Here is a 16279-nt window from a genome sequence, read left to right on the forward strand (position 1 = left end):
TGATCAGCATAACCGATGATTTTGCCCACTGGCAAAAGTCGAGTGATTCAAGACCAGCTAGCTGATAGATTCTGTCGAGTCTACAGTGCTCCCATTCATAAGATGGCAGATTGCTAGCGCCCAAACCCCCACCACATCGATCTGGCTAAGTAAGGATTTAGTGGGCTCGCCGCGCGATCTACTGCCAGGTACGGAACCTTATTCGGACTTCTGGTTTAACCTGGCAACCATCTTTGAGAGGACGATCCATCACAGAACCGCAACACATGCATTGGGCATCGTCTTCGAATCTTCACTCGATACTTCTTTAAAACCATCACGGAGAAGTTCTACTTGTTATAGTACGAAACGTCGAAGTCAATCCAACCTACTGCAATGGTGGGTAGCCTCTGTAATTGGGGCCTCTTCATTTCAAAGCTAGCAGGCTGCCGACCTCTGTCGGTTTCGAAGCACTGGTGCCAAGTAGCTGAAAGCCACTGCATCAGTGAATGTCCATTTCACGGGAACAGGGTCCGGTGAGTGGAGGCACCCTGGGCAATCCAGAGGTGATACCACATAAGTTCTGACGTGAGCGACGGATATGTCACCGTAGAACATGAAAGCGGCACTGCCACATCAAATATATATAACGAATACGTTCATTGTCCTGGCTTCCCGACTACAAACTTTTTGGTTCTTGCTAAATTTAGTTATTAGTTTAGAACAGTACGACATGGGGTAAGACAAAAAAGAGGCAGCGCAAGTAGTCATGATGCAGATCACTTTGCTTTTATGCATTGGCCCCATTATGTATCTGTCTTCTACGAATTAGCCTTGTGGGTACACAACCGCGGCAGCGCCTCAATGGCGGTCTCATAGCCGTCGAACACAACCCACGATGTAGGGGCTGCGAAACTACCCGGGCTCATAGTGGGCTGTAGTTACTCTTTGGGTGTTTCATTTTCTTCGTCCTGGCTATTTGCGAGCCTACCAATGTCCTCATCATTTATGGGCAACGAGCTTTTAGTTTTTTGTTCTGGGTACCCCCCGCTTTCTGTATCACCAAATGCCCCCAACGGACCCCTAGACCCCAAGTTTCGTCCAGTGCTGTGCCCGACAGGCATAGCATAATATTTAATATATATATAATTCACTCGGCACCCTAAATTATCCAGTTTGAAAGACCAGAAGATACTAGTAGGCGCGGCGTCGGGAATAAACCAACTCTGACTTCTTCCTACTCTCCCATCAACATTCTTTTTCTCCTTCGGTTCAATGTCAAGGCGTTCTCCTATAAGCATGGCTGGCGCCGGAGGTAATAGGGTGTCCAGCTCGTTACAAACTCAAATGGACGACGTCCCACCTGCGGCAGGGGATCCTACTCGTGAAGACTCACATCCCAAAAAGGCTGTCTTATCACCCAACTCAGAGTGGCGTCGATACCACGTGTTTACGCATTACCAGTGGGAGATCCTCTCGCTGCTCTTTTGTGTTGGCATCATCGCCGCCATGTACGTGCTGCTGGCCAAGTACGACGGCAAGCTCGTGAACGATTGGTGGATGCCCTTGAACTTGACCACTATGCTGTCTCTGTTGTCAACGGCGCTGCGGGCGTCGTTGTTCGTACCCCTGATGGCCATCATTTCGCAGGCCAAGTGGAAGTGGTTCGGCTCTACTGACGGCCGCGCCCGCCCGCTCCGGCACCTGCAGGACATCGACTTGGGCAGCCGAAGCACCTGGGGCGCCATATCGCTAGTGCCGCTGGCTGCGCGCGCCAGCGTCCCGGCTCTCACTGCCGTGGTGCTGTCCATCATCTCCCTGGGCATCGGTCCTTGCGTCCAGCAAGCCATCGACACACGCAATTGCGTGCAGACGGTTCCAGGCGGTGACGCGGTCATCCCGTACACGCACTTCGTCAGCAGCCAGCGCTTCGTTTCCGTCCAAATGGCCCAGTATCAGTCGGAAGTGCATGCCATGGTTTACAACAGCCTGACAGTCGCCCCAGACCTTGGGCCAGGCTACCGGTGCTCGACGGGAAACTGCACTTTCGATAATGGGAGCCCAGCCTATAGCAATAGCGGTGGCTCTAGCAAATCGCAACATAATGGTTCATCGGTATTCACCACTATGGCCATGTGCCACAAGTGCCTCGACATCAAGGATATGGTATCTTACGAAGAGCAACCCCACCAACTGATCGCACAGTTGCCAAACGGGCTAATCCTCAAGGTGGGGGACCCCAATATAGTCGCCAATATTCGCCGGTTCAACAAGTTCGACTCCCTGACAGGAAACCTCACTTGGCTACGAGACCGCCTAGACCCGGAGACCTCACACCTTGCGGGTGTCGCCCTAGCAAACGTGACAATCCTCACGTTCAACAACAAGATTAACGAAATAAACATGGACGTCGTCCAGCGCCGTGAGCGTGGTCGCATCGACCTGTATTTTATACGCCTGCACCCGATCCTACGCCGTCTCGGTCGCCAACGGCCGGCTTGTCGAGGACGAGGTCGCCACGACGCCAGCGGCCGAGGGGCCCGTTCGGGTACAGGACATGTCATACTACCCGGACAAGGACTTTGTCGTTCTGCAGAGCCCCTGCTGGGTGGGCGACTCCCTCTACACCTTGACTGATTCAAACTGGACGTGCTCCCGCGGTGGGAAAACACCGCCAGTACCGGCTAACGAGTGCGGCGGCAAAGCCGATCTCGAGATGTGCATCTACATACAGGATAAGAAGCACGCCATTGGAGCCATAGCAGCTATGGACCGGTCTTTCCAGGTGAGTTGCGATATTGATCATACCAACTTCGGCTGCTACATCAGGGGGCAATTCGGGGATTACTCGCAAGGTCAAGGGCAGGGCAGTTGGGCCGAGTCCATTTTCAACGCCAACGTAACTCACGCCAAGACCGAGGACTTCTTCCGGGCCTTTGCCGTCAGCATCTCGAACCGCTATCGCGCAGCCTTCGGCGGGAGCCAACCGTACTTCATCAAGTCGCTGGCGGACCGCCCACCACCCTTCGGCGAGGTCCGCGGCACCGTGCTGCAGACGTCGGTGTGCAACGTCGTGCGACTCGAGTGGCTAACCTTCCCCGCCGTTATCACGGGCCTCAGCGTCGTCGTTCTGTTATGGACCATGATCGAGTCATGGATCCGTCGCCGCGACCGCCCCGTTTGGAAGGACAGCATCCTGCCGTTCCTCCTCTACAGCGACCGGTTCCGGCGGGAGACGGTGGGCGATGCCGCGAGCGACAGCTCGACTACTGTTGCCCAAGAGAGCTATCGTGATTCGCAGGGCGTTAGCCTGGTGTCTTCGACATCGCCCACACCCACGCCCGTTGGCAATGACGGGCGGCTACTGGAGGCCGGAGAGATGGAGAAGATAGCGAGTAGCATGAAGGTCCGCTTTGAATGGCCACAGACCGATGACCGATTCGGAGTCGAAGAGGCGCTGAGGGCGAGAAGGAGGTGCGAGAACATGGATGTTGACTCTTTGCTACAACAATAAATAGACTCGAAGTTATTGTGATTTATTATTATCTCGCTTTGAGTAGGCGTCGGCGTGACGATGCCACTGTCATGATCTACTGGTATGATCTTCGCTTGAGGCGCAGTACCGCCGCTGCCGCCGCGCACATCGACACATGCATACTAGCAGAAGGATCAGTACGCTTAATCCTCGAGACCAAGGCAGCTGATCAAAGAGGAAAGACCTACAATTGAGGCCTGGAGCCGTGAGCGTTTCGACTTGGATGCTGGGACCTGCAGCACGAACTGCGCGACGCTGAGGAAGAAAACCCAGGCAATAACGAAACAGCTCTGCATCGGTCTGAGTTGGGACTCGGCACGCACTGTGCATCACTATTTTTCGGTACGAGATGGACCTGCCGCCTGCCAAGCCCGAGAAATTGACGCGAGATTCGCTTGTTATATTATCATTTGTCATGCATATGCAAGTACTAGGATACACTAGTGTGCCCCTGAGTATTCGCATCACCAACAAACATGCAATTGCAAAGAACTCCGTTCTTAAATTTTGCTTCTCTTTTCCTTCTTGGGCTTTTTGCGCTCACCTCTGCTAAGTTAACGACGGAAACTACAATTCAACTCGCAATCCGTCGACCTTACTCGCTGTCTAAACCATGTATCCCCTTCACGGGCTACTAGCCTTTGCGGCCCTTCCTGTTGCATTAGCACGATTCACACCAAGCATCCCAATTGCAACTGCTCTGCCTCCCGCCACCTCTGAATCGGGTTTCATCCAAGCCAGAGCAGGAGTCACCACTGCCACAGATGAACCAATACCGACCAGCACGACGGACCCGTGGGAGTGTGTGCTTGCAAACGTCACCAAGTACTTCGAGGTTGTCACGCCCACCGGAGTCTTTTCCGAGGCCTTGTTGTCGTACGGTTCGGTCCTGATCAAGCCCTGCCTTGCCACAGCTACGGGATTGGATGAACTGGATTGCACCGTCACCAAGAGCGAGGACTGGTGTGCGTTCAGCACCACGGCGCCCCCGGCCATCGCCACCAGCTATGCGTCCTATGCGAGCTCCGCCGCCGACTTCTGGAGATCTAACAGCGCCTCCATTTCCAGCGTTTCCTCTTCCTGCCCCAACTGGTGGGGAAGACCGGATGCCGTTCAGCACGTCTGGTTATCCCAATACATCACCCATGCTGGGTGTTATCTCGCTGCCCATCCATCCACATCAACAAATTCACTGTCATCGGCCCGGCCTGGACTCTCGTCTGTCGCTCTTCCAAGCTCCCAGGGATCTTCGACGGCAAACCCTGATCTTCCTGGGGCTTCCGCTGCGGCTAATTCAGATACCGCCACCTCTGGGGCTGCCAGTCTTAGCTTCCCTTTTTTGCGCTATGTATTCCGAGCTCTTGCGTGGTAGGAGGGTTAAACATAATCAAGTTTTCCTTTTAGATCTCATCAGCTGGCACAGCAGTAAACCTGGCTATATAGTACCTTTCTGTCTTATATTGTGTGTGGTTATTTAGTACGACTTATTTGTTTATCTAACGCTGGCTGTTTTCTCAAAACCTGAAGTGCAGCCTATCTTGCAAAGACTCTATCAATCATAATTCAGTACTAAATAAGTTTTCGGATAATCTGGCCACGGTACTCCAGGCAACCTCTTGTTATGTGATTCCTGTGTTCATCAAGCCCACGTGGTGGAAACCACAATAGCCTGATTTGTGTCAATACAAGATATCCTACAGTTGCATACACGCATATAGGCATCATATGGGAACAAGGGCGACCAACCAACCAGCATCGTGTGCCTAGACGGACCAATCTCCATCCCTTGCCTCAACATGCCACTTAAGCTTTAGCGTCCAATCATCCCCCTGCTTCATGAACTTAGCATAAATTGCGTGCCATCCCCTCGGTAACTGAGAACTTCCCAAGACAATTTTGCCCACAACCCAAACGTTTGTCCTCCCTTTCTCCCCTGCCCCATCAACAAAGTATGCCTGACCTCGAGGACATCACTTACTCTGAGGCGGCGTGCATCGCCGCTGTGAGCGGATTCTACGAGTTCCTCACCAAAATATACCTCGATGATTCGGCGGTCATCTATCCACCCGAGGGTGGCTGGCCCTCTATCGTCCAAGCTGACCCAGGCGTACTTTCCTCTCTTGGCAAATCTGACAAAGTCATCTCGCTTCTGGCACACCTTCCCTACATTAAGAGTACGGGTGGGATTGACGACAACACTCAGGCCGTAGCCGACTGCCCCTTCGCCGATTGGAATGACTTTTTCACCGGTGCCGTCCCTGGCGAGAGCATGGAATCCTGCAGAATCGTGACAGAGGGCTTTGCATTTTACGAGGTTGCCCCTCCACACGTTATCGGCCTCACGGCCAGCCACAGGGATGCCTTTGTCATGGTTCTTGACACAGAGCTTGGCATCGTGCATTGGGATGGCTATCCGTTCCGGGACATTGGGGTTTACATTCGAGACGAAATCTGTGACGACCCATACGACTGGGCCCCAGAGGAAGAGGCCGAATGGCGAGCCGACGCCGTCACATGGGAAATAACAGACTTCTTCGAGGTCCTGAAGGGCCTCTACATCGAGCTACTGTTCATCCCTGTCAGCAACCAAGAGGTGTATTTGAATTCGGAGACATGGGGACACCCTCCCGGGATGATCTCCATGTTGCGCAAGATTTACAAAGACCACGGGTGGCCTGACATGGAAGCCTACAGGAAGGAAGACTGCTTGAACGCCATTCGAGAGGCAATAGAGGCAAACTATCCCGATATCTGAAAGAACAGCTGGGGAATCAGCCCGAGATCCATTCGAAGAATCCCCTCGAATATTCATTCATATACCGTCTCGGCATGTTATGTACATTGAATTATGTTTAGCTATAGCCACAAGGCGACATGCTCTGTAAATGAGCCTCATCCTTGGAGAGATAAGCAAGTGACAGCTAACCGAAGTCCTCTCCAATCTACCGCGAACCTCACCGAGAATAGTGACACTAGTACTTCTATAGCACAGGAGCCCCGGTTCACGGCGGATGATGTCGAGAGCTTCAGCCAAAACAAAATTTGGGCTTGAACCGAGTGTAAGCAGATGCTCCTTGGATATAACTTGTGGCTTATTAAGGGGAGAGCTCCCCTACCACTCCCGCAGCAAGGCACCTATTGTGGACCATTGGTTCCTGGAACCACGTGGTTTGATAGATCAGTTCTGATGGCTGAGTTGAACTCCTGCCCTCTGGAAGCCTGTTGTAACAACTTTGGCTTCTGTGGGTGTAACCTTTGTCCACTCAGATTGGCAAAGGAATAGAAGAAACACAAGGGATATGTTGGCTAAAATATGGACCTGATATCGGAGTCAGGGGCATCCTAGTTGACCAGCAGGGGGACGTTGTGGCTTACCTATGATTCCGGACTACTTTCGAATGCAAGCTGCTTACCAAGTCTGCCGTGCCGGCATCGTCGTACTGGTACTCTTTTTCTTTTGATCTCCGGTTCAATGTCAAGGCATGAGCCCAACAGAAACGAAACCTTATAAAACATGACTCTTTAATGAGCGCGCACAACCAAGCGACCATTGTACCCAATGACCTGAAAACTCTTTCAAAACAAACCTTTCAATCAAATGAACTCAAATTCGTCGTATTGGGATCTAAAGGCATTCCTGATCGACTGGATCACAGCAGTGATAGACCTTGTCTTGTATATGTGAGTGCGACTGGCGCTCGGCATGGGATGTGAAGAGTTTTTCTGACTCTTGAATTTCCGTAGGACGTACGATCTGCACGCGCAATGGGTCTACGACAGCCCGAATGCCTTTGATGCGCATGCGACTCTGGGAAGCGTATCAGAAGCCAAGATACGACATGGAAGTATAAAGATTCGTAACGGAGTAAGTTATTCTAAAAATATCAGGTGAAAAGATGTCATCATTAGAGCCAGTTAAGTCTTTCTAATAGGACCTGGTTTAAAATATGGTGTCAGTCAATTGGGGTTCAAGAGGTCGTTGCATCAATAAGACAGGCAAGTATGAGGCATTGTTTTGAACGTTATCATTCATTAACATTGATGAACTATTGATTATGTATTAACACGCCATCATATGTAGATAGACGTGACTCTTTTTATCTCCCCTTTCTTTTTCTTTCCCATAATACTGCCCCTCCTGAACACCGTCGCACCCAAGATCAACAATCGACAACGCACACCCAATCTCCCTTTACTTCAAGGTAACCCGGAACGTCTTAGCCATGCTGGGCGTGCCGCTCGCCGACATGGCGAAGAGGTAGTAGTAGCCGGGCAGCAAGACGCCGCTGTCGTCGGGCAGCTGGACCGAGTAGCGGCCCTTGCAGGCGTGGACCTTGGTGAGCGGGATGCGGCGCTGGTCCGTGTTGATGGAGTGGGTGGCGGAGCCCATGCGGACGAGCACGAACGAGGCCGCCGGCTCGGCGTCGCGGTTCATGGCCACGGTGAAGATGGAGCCGACCTTGACGGTGGCCTTGGGCAGGCTCGCGATCTCGGGGCGCGGGGCCGCGCTGCCGTCCGCGGCGAAGAGGTAGGGCGGCGAGAAGATCTGGCCGTCGGCGTGGTCGACGCTGCGGTCGCAGTTCTTGGTCGACGCCTGCGGGTTGGCGACGTAGCAGAGGCCGCCGCCGCCGCTCCAGACGGTGCCGTCGGCGAGCAGCAGCGACTCGGAGGTGGTAGTTGCGGGCGACGGCCTCGGGGGCCATCTTGGCGAAGGACTTGGTCCGCGGGTCGAAGAGCTCGGGCGTCAGCACGCCGTCCGTGTCGGTGAAGACGTGGGCCGTGGGCTGGCCGCCCGTGATCAGGACCGTGCCGTCGGGCAGGACGACGGCGTTGGAGAAGGCGCGCGCGTAGTTCATGTCGCCGACGCGCTCGACCTGCGCCGGCTGGTCCGGCTCGTCGATGCTGGTGATGTGCGCGTGCTTGTTGGCCGCGCTGTTGTCGTAGTCCTGCGCACCGCCCGCCGAGAAGATCTTGCCCGGCTCGTACATGACGTTGACGCCGCACATGGCGTCGACGTCGTCGCGCACCGCGGCCGGCTGCACCGAGCCGGCGCCGTTGGTGCCGTACCAGTGCTGCGCCTTGCTGGGCCCGGCCTGGAAGACGGAGCCGTTCTTCCAGCCGTACAGCCAGGCGTGGTTGTCCTCGCGCCAGATGCCCTCGTGGTCGACGGTGAGCAGGGGCTGGACGTCGGCGCCCTTGAGCAGGGTCCACGCGTTGGTGGCGGGGTCAAAGACCTCGCCGACCTTGCCGCCGCGGCCGCCCGAGTAGGAGCCGCCGATGGTGAACACGTTGCCGTTGGACAGGGTGGCCGACGACTGGTAGCCGCGGGCGATCTGCATATCGGGGCCCTCGGTGAACTCGTTGGTGGCCGGGTCGTAGAAGCTCGTCTTCTCGGCGTCGGAGCCGCCGGTGATGATGATGCGGCCGTCCTCGAGCGAGCTGATGCCCGGGCAGAACATGTCGTGGTGGGTGTTGGCGACGGTGCGCTGCGAGACGGCGCCCGTCTTGAAGTTGTAGTCGGCGAACTGGGTGTAGCCCGACGCACCACCGAAGTTGGCGGCGCCCCCCGACGAGAAGACCATCATGCGCGTCGGCTCGGGGAACTCGGGCACGACGTAGGCGGCGACGGGGATGATGGGCAGGCGGATCAGGTCGGACCACTTGCCCATCTTGGCGACGTCGTACGTCTTGGGCACGTAGATAACGTCGAACTCGGCGTTCTCGACCCACTCGAGCAGCGTGCCGTCGGTGACCTGCTTGATGTGGCAGATGGCGTTGGTCTTGTCGTAGACTGCCTTCTCGCACCCGGCTGTTTCGCTGCACAGCGCCACGCAGTCGGCCGTCGACGCGCAGTTCTTCATCTGCTGGGCCGACGCGCCCACCAGGTCCGTGTTGGGGCAGATCTGGTACTCGTTGTCGCCGATGGCCTTCGCGGCGGTGGCGGTCGGGCACTCGGCGACGTTGAGCCCCTTGACGAGGGCCGAGGCGGCGCCGATCTGGACGCTGAGGCCGGCGGCCTTCTTGATGTTGAACACCATATTAAGTGAGTGACTAGTAGCAAGTTGATAAAGAGAGAGTCAAAATGATCGATCTAAAAGAAAACGACAGTGGATGTAATTATTGCACTCGGGGTGAGTTGAGCAAAAGAGTGGTGGTTGATTTGCCAACGAGTTAACGATGACAGAACGAACGAGTGTGAGTGAGTGTCCAAAGAACAAAACGAAAGACTACTGCCGTAAAGAGAGAACGGTCAGATGTTGCATGCAGGCTATCAGAGGGAAGCTTGGGAAGGGAGCCAGAAGCATGAGTCCCAAAAGCAAATTCCGAGTAGAAGGGCGACCGGCCGAAGTCTTATACAGACGAAAGACCGGACGAACCCCCACGGTCAATCGGTCGGACGAACCACCTTAGAGTTGGGTTTCATCGTCGAGATCTGCCATGCAAGCCCGATCCACCGCGTCTTGCTGGAAAAGCGAAGAGCCCCCTCAGGGGTCATGGAGTGCAGTTGCCGTTCTGCCTGACCCAAAGGCGTGCTGTGTTGCAATGCGCGCGGGTACCGTCAGCATGCTGGCGGGTACCTGATGTCCAGGGTCCAGCGGGTGCGCGCCAACTGACCAAGGATAATGCAAGAAGGCAAGCAAGCAGCAAGGCAGCCAAGAGCAATTGTGTGTGTGTGTATGTGGCGCGGGCAGAGGGTTCAATGGTGGTGGGCCGGCGACGGTAAAGGCGGCTCTGACCGTTTACCGCTCGGATAGCACCAATTTAGTCGGGTGCTGCCGATTTCTTTTCAGGTGAATGGAACAGCGAAAGCACGGAGCTAAGGAGGGCGATGTCACTCTGATAACGAAGACAGCTACCAATAGGGAAAGTGTAAAATGAGCGGTTCGGGAATGGGCGCCGGCGTGACCTCCGCCGTCAAAGGCTAGCAAGAAGATCGTGAGTAGGGATTGTGGAAAGAAAGCAGAAAGAGTCCCCCCCCCCAAAGTGTGTGTGGATCGCTCGCTCGCCATAGCCTCAACCACGACGTGGGTTTTTCCCTCTAGGGGTCTCTGGGCCCCCACAGCTGCCCTGAGTACTTCCTGTTTATTCGTCCTTGGCGCCTGAACGACCTGAAACTTGGGACGAAGAAAATCAAGGCTAGCTTAGGACAGATTCAATCGCATCACGACCTGTCATTTCCAGGAACAAGCGCCTTCCCTGAGATAGACTAGATAGATCGAGGTTGTTTTGGTGTGTGCATGCAAAGTCATCGATGGCGCACAAAGATCTAGCCGCCGCCGACAGGCAATCCCGCCCGTCGTCGGGGGGTGCGTGCGGTCCTGTTAGTACGTCGATCTTGGAAGCCCGCACGTGGGTTGTGCCAGCTCGTAAGATAATATTAGATCTTGACCATTTTGTCGCTTGGACATGTTGAACATGTGAGCTGGATGCCCATACGATTTCCGCGGTGGACCCGGGAGGAAGAAAATACTCCCAAAACAGATAGCGAATCCGTTGATAAATCCGGTCGGAATCCCAGGCGACAAGAGAGAGGAACAGGAAAACGGACTCCCCCTTCTTCTTCGGTGAGTTTTCCTCGGAATCCACTGCTTCAATGCTTCTATGCAGCGAATACGTAACCATGACTGACTCGCACCAAAGTTGTCGTCACCCATCCAGTAACCCATCCGACTGCTGCTCCCTCCTATTACCACATATTAACGTCGCCCCATCGCATCAATCCATGTCAAGCGCCATGTAGCGACTGCCCCGAGCGGTCGAGTAGTTAAAGCTGTCATCCGACTGCTTGGACGCGCCCCCGTCACCTCTATCCACCCTGTCCAATATGTCCTGCACGGCCCAGCTGATGCGCTCGGCCCCAATGCGCGCGCCGACCAAGTTGGGCGCCCCCGGCCCCAGCTGCAACGCCGCGAGGCGCCCCGTCAGGAAAAGGGGCACGTCCTCCCTCCACTGCATGTCGTCCGTGATGCAGGGCAGCCCGCCGCAGCTGGGCACTGGGTAGGCCGCGAGCAGGTTTTGCAGGTACGGCAGCGTCGCGAAGTCGGTCTGCACCCCCGTGGCATAATAGATGTGGTCGAACGACGGCAATGCCGCAGCAGCCTGTCGTGGATCCTGTTTCTGCTCCTGGCCGGGCCCATCGAGCTCGACTTGCCACGTCTGCGTCGACTCCTGCCATTGACGAGAGCGCAGGGTCGTGTGTCGGCACAGCGTCAGCTTCCCCGTCGCGACGTGCTGCTCGACGATCTTGCGGTAGGGCGACGTGATGCTGCCGCCGTTCCTCGCCGTCTTGATCTTCTCCCACCGCTCCTCGTCCGTGTCGGCCGACCAGAAGGCCGCCTGCTCGAAGTTGCGGAACTTGCCAACCCACTCCAGCCCGACGTCGAAGGGCTTGACCTTCAACTCTCCTCGCACTACGCGCCGACTCGTTAGCAGTCTGAAGTCTCGATTGGTGACGCCTAGGCCACGTAAGAAGTTGTACGTACTGATGAGCCAGACTTTCGTGACGCCTCGCCTGATTGCCAGATCCGCGAGCTGGGCGGAGTAAGACCGCCCCCGACTATCAAGATGTTCGTCGCTCTCCTCGAAGCGACCTTCTCCATCACGCGCGCCGAAGGGAACGTCTGGATCTTCATGGCATGCGTGATCGCATCGCTACCTCGGTCGATCGGTCCCGGTATCGACGGGGCATTTGCCGGACCGACCGCTAGCACCGCGACACGAGAATAATGGGTTGTTACGTTCGTGCGAATGGTGAAGACCGGGTCGTCGCGACACACGTCGTCGACGAAGCCATATCGGATATCCTGCACCTCTTCGTTCTGGATCACGTCGCGTCGCAGGTTGTACCGGTCGATGAGGCAGTCGCAGTGGGCCGAGAAGAGGGGCGTGGAGGGGACGAAGTAGTCGTTGCGGTCGCGCTCGTCCACCGTAGGTTCCGCCCTGGGCCTTTCTGGCATCAGCAGTGTGAACCAAGAGAATAACGACCTGTGGTAATGGAGATCGACTTACTGCTTCCTGGCCCTCTCTTTCTTGCGCTGGTGCTTGCTCACTTCCTTGCCCACGCAGCCACAGATCTCTCTCAACTCCTTGCCCCGGCCGTTCATGTGGGTGTATGAGAGCAGGCCGTCACGCTCCGCGGGGTCAATATGGAAGAACATGGGGCTGCGAAGATGCGAAATGTCAAAGGTCTTGAAGAGCGTGTGCCATCGCGTCATCCACTTGTCGCCGGTGGCATCCAGCACCGTCATGTCCAGCAAGGCGCGCCTAGGCTGGCACCGGCAATCGGCAGGGCGGACGGCGCCCGTCTTGTAGTTCTTGATGGACATCTTGCGCGAGTGCTTGCGGATCCAGTGGTACCGTTGATGCTCCTCGTCGGTGAAGGTGGCGGCCGGCATGCGCTCGCTGAGCCGGCTTGCAACCGCCAGGCCCGCTGGCCCGCCACCGATGATGATGACATCTTTGAGCTCGTAGCTGGTTGTAAATTCGGGAATCATTTTGAAAGGCAAGTACTAGCAATTGTTTTGAACTGTGGCCCAAAAACCGTTGGCCGTGGCTGAACTCAAAGCGATTCTTGATATAATGCCGTTGGGCCAAGGACCTTGAGGGACACGCCCCTGATGTCAAGGCCATCAAGGTGCCCTAACTCTACACATGGCCCCGGCAGGGCACTCCAATTAATCATAATGACCTGAGATCGAATGGATAGAAAGTTGGCGAGTATTTATCCTTTGTCGTAACTCATTGGCTATTCGCGGATCCTGGTATGACTATTGAACCCGTGCATGTTGACAGTTCCAAGAGGTCGCATGGCCTCTCTTACTCGAAATGGGTTGCGACATGGTGAGCAACCGCAGCCTCATCACCCTCGAAAGCGCTGCAGACCGGGCATATAGCAGTGGCCGTTACCACGTCAGTAGCGACGTCCGCATTGGATCCCTCGCCGCCGGCTGGAGCCGCGTCGTCGGCCGCCGCGTCGTTCTGAGCCGCCTTGCGACCCTTCTTACCGCGCTGCTTAGGAGGCTTGATGTACGCCGCCAGATCGACCTGCTCGGTCGGCGGTTCGAAGTGGCCGTCGAACCGCACGTCCTGATACTGCGGCCGCTGGCGCCCTCGCCCCGGAAGTGCGGTGCTGGCGGCGGTGGGTGCGCAGCGGGCGCCGTTTCGCCCGGCGCCTCGGGGCCCTCCGCCGGCCGTGGTGCGAGACGCTGCACCCGGCCGATGCGCCCGTCGGCGAGCCGCACCTTGATGCCGCGGTGGTGGTCGCCCCGGGTGAGGACGTCGCGCACGACGCCCTGGACCTCGCGGCCGGTGCGCTGGTCGGCCTTGAGCACGATGCTCACGCTGGCGCCCGGGACGACCTGGGTCGTGTTGGGGACTCTGTTTGCCATCAGGATATGCTTTTTCCTTTGATGCGAACTTGTGAAATCTTCAAGTTTCCCACTGCAGGAACTCGGAATTGAAAATTGCAATTCGAAGATTGCTCTCAGTAGCTGGTAGCTCGGCTCTTGAATGAAAGCTCAGATGACGTTGCGATATTGGAGTGCGAATCCTGTGAGCTACTAAAGCAACTTGCTGGTTATTTGGCGTGAGAGATTCGCGATAGGAGTTGCGTGCCCAGTTCTCTTCTGCTGGTGGCGGGTTGATTTACATCATTCTGGAGGGGTTGTTACTGGAGAAAGGTACAGTGCGCCACACCACTGCGCCACTTAAGCGCTACTCACATGGGAACAGTCGAGATGTGAACCTAGAGCATCTGATCGATAAATCAAAGCGAGATGTTGTGAATGCGGTGATATGGTTTTGACGGGTGCCATATTTCTTCTTAATTTCGCACTGTTCTAAGTGAAATCTAGGTTAGAGTTAGAGTTATTTGATCTAACGTTTCTATCCGCGCATGCCATGACTTGCAGCAGTGAAACCCCCTCCAGTACTCATAGTGGTTACATGGCCAATGTGTCTACGTCGTCAGTCATTTTCCTCATCACGTACTACATCCCCGACAAACATAATAATACCGCGTCCCCGGATCGTACTCCAACACGACCTCGCGGTCCATCTGCCCCGACTCGACGACGAACTGCTCCCAGATGTTCATCTCGTAGCACTCCCCTTCTTGCCCGGCGCCGGGTCCAGCGACGCGCAGACGTAGCGCATCGTGCGCTTCGTCCGCGCCGCCTCGGGGCTGTCGACGTCGCTCGCCATCTCGGGGCAGAGCAGGACCGCCAGCTGCGGCGCGTCCTCGTCTTCTTCCTCGTCGTCATCGTCGCTGTCGGGCGCCGGGGGCTTCAGGCGGATCACCATGCCCGGGCGGAGACGGTGCCTAAAGGGCACGGACGCGGCGTCGGGGTCGGGGTCCCGGCTGTTGGGTTTCTCGGAGATGGGAGGTGGCTTCTTTTGCGGGGTACGCGCAGCCGCCGCAGCAGGGGCGGCAGCAGGGGCGGGGGGCCGTCTTCGCAACCGCATAAGTAGAGACGGCCGCCTCCGCCTTGGAAGGCGGCGTGACGCGCAGAATCTCGGCGTAGCGCAGCGTGTTCTTGCTGGGCCCCACGTCGGCCAGGTTCGGGTTGACGCAAGCGATGACGGCGGTCCTGCAGGCGCGCCCGCCCGCGGGGTCGAAGACGTGCTTGAGCACCTTGGTGAGGGCGCTCTGGCGGAACGGGATGCGCGCCGTCTGCTTCTTCTTGGTGCCCGTCCTCGCTGCCCTCGCCATCGCCACGTCCGCCTCGGCCCGCCCCCGGATGCAGTCCTTGAGCACCGACAGGCTGATGTTGATCTCGCGCGCCTCGCGCATGCGGTCCGCGCCGTGCACCGCGACGTCGCGCGCGCCCTCGGAGCCCGCGAGGTCCACCAGGTACAGGAACCCGTCCGCCGTCTTCGGGCCGTGCTTGATGCGGATGCGGCAGATGCTGTGCGAGCGCGACGAGTCGTCGTTCTTGAGCGTGGGCGCCGTGCGGCGGAACGATGTCGCCCGCTCGATGAGGTCGCGCACCTCGCTGTGCGCCTGGACCTCGCACTCGTTGGCCCCGACCAATTGCGTGTGGCCGCGCGCGTCCTCCATGATGGACACGGGCTGGCGCGCGTTGAGCAGGTCGAAGGCCGCGTTGCCGGCCAGCTCGACGATGGTGAGGGACACCTGCTTCTCCGAGTCCGGGTCCAGGTCCACGAGGGCCTCGACCACCAGCTCCTCCAGCCGGCTGACCGTGAAGGTCTTGCCCGAGCCCGTCTGGCCGTACGCGAACAGGGTGCCGATGCCGCCGCCCCACGCGAAGGGCACGAGGTGCTTGACGTGCACGTCGAAGATCTCCTCGGTCGTCGTCTCGGGCCCGAAGAGCCGGTCCACCTCGTACTTGGCCGACTTGAGGACGGGCCGGCCGCGCGGGTGGTTGTAGAGGTCGTGGATGTCGACCACGCCGGCCTCGGCGCCGGAGCGCGGGTATACGGCGCAAGGAAACCCCGAGGCCAGGTCCTCGTCCAATTGTGGCCGGATCCTCGCGGCCACGATCATGTTGGAATTGTCCAAATTATTCCCCGCGGCCTGTCCGGCTGGTATTGGGGCCGGCGTGGCCCGCTCAACCAAGGTTTCATACAAGGCGGCATTGTCCAAGTAGAACTTGTCCATGGCGGATCACGGCTTTGTCCCAGGCTATCCCCAAGGAGTTTTCTAAGGTGGGTCTGTATTTCGTGACGAAATAAACAGATGTGCAGTCCTGGGTTCGCTGTTTGATGTGATCAATGGCCTGCTTAATATGGGCCATGAACCTCATC

At 56.9% G+C, this 16279-nt stretch overlaps 7 protein-coding genes across 7 annotated transcripts; 3 read left to right on the plus strand and 4 right to left on the minus strand.

Moving 5' to 3' along the window:
* Positions 1-1326: 1326 nt before the first annotated feature.
* Positions 1327-3708, plus strand: PG998_003020 (uncharacterized protein; the record flags this gene model as incomplete). The annotated part of the gene is made up of 3 exons (XM_066869838.1): positions 1327-2354; positions 2398-3453; positions 3498-3708. The coding sequence occupies 3 exons, from the start codon at positions 1327-1329 to the stop codon at positions 3706-3708; spliced, it is 2295 nt and encodes a 764-aa protein (XP_066733588.1).
* Positions 3709-4127: 419 nt separating this feature from the next.
* On the plus strand, positions 4128-4886 carry PG998_003021 (uncharacterized protein; the record flags this gene model as incomplete). Its single annotated transcript, XM_066869839.1, has 1 exon — positions 4128-4886. One exon carries the CDS (start codon positions 4128-4130, stop codon positions 4884-4886), a length of 759 nt encoding a protein of 252 aa, XP_066733589.1.
* A 579-nt stretch (positions 4887-5465) lies between these two features.
* PG998_003022 (uncharacterized protein) lies at positions 5466-6269 on the plus strand (the record flags this gene model as incomplete). The annotated part of the gene is made up of 1 exon (XM_066869840.1): positions 5466-6269. The coding sequence occupies one exon, from the start codon at positions 5466-5468 to the stop codon at positions 6267-6269; it is 804 nt and encodes a 267-aa protein (XP_066733590.1).
* Positions 6270-7706: 1437 nt separating this feature from the next.
* PG998_003023 (galactose oxidase precursor) lies at positions 7707-9552 on the minus strand (the record flags this gene model as incomplete). Its single annotated transcript, XM_066869841.1, has 2 exons — positions 7707-8177; positions 8203-9552. 2 exons carry the CDS (start codon positions 9550-9552, stop codon positions 7707-7709), a joined length of 1821 nt encoding a protein of 606 aa, XP_066733591.1.
* Positions 9553-11230: 1678 nt separating this feature from the next.
* PG998_003024 (uncharacterized protein) lies at positions 11231-13008 on the minus strand (the record flags this gene model as incomplete). The annotated part of the gene is made up of 3 exons (XM_066869842.1): positions 11231-11925; positions 11994-12460; positions 12524-13008. The coding sequence occupies 3 exons, from the start codon at positions 13006-13008 to the stop codon at positions 11231-11233; spliced, it is 1647 nt and encodes a 548-aa protein (XP_066733592.1).
* A 408-nt stretch (positions 13009-13416) lies between these two features.
* PG998_003025 (uncharacterized protein) lies at positions 13417-13902 on the minus strand (the record flags this gene model as incomplete). The annotated part of the gene is made up of 1 exon (XM_066869843.1): positions 13417-13902. One exon carries the CDS (start codon positions 13900-13902, stop codon positions 13417-13419), a length of 486 nt encoding a protein of 161 aa, XP_066733593.1.
* A 703-nt stretch (positions 13903-14605) lies between these two features.
* Positions 14606-16133, minus strand: PG998_003026 (uncharacterized protein; the record flags this gene model as incomplete). Its single annotated transcript, XM_066869844.1, has 2 exons — positions 14606-14905; positions 14973-16133. 2 exons carry the CDS (start codon positions 16131-16133, stop codon positions 14606-14608), a joined length of 1461 nt encoding a protein of 486 aa, XP_066733594.1.
* Positions 16134-16279: the final 146 nt, after the last annotated feature.

The sequence above is a fragment of the Apiospora kogelbergensis genome, assembly GCF_038363985.1.
Source record: "Apiospora kogelbergensis strain CBS 113332 chromosome Unknown utg000002l_segment0_segment0, whole genome shotgun sequence".
Classification (NCBI taxonomy): Eukaryota; Fungi; Ascomycota; class Sordariomycetes; order Amphisphaeriales; family Apiosporaceae; genus Apiospora; species Apiospora kogelbergensis.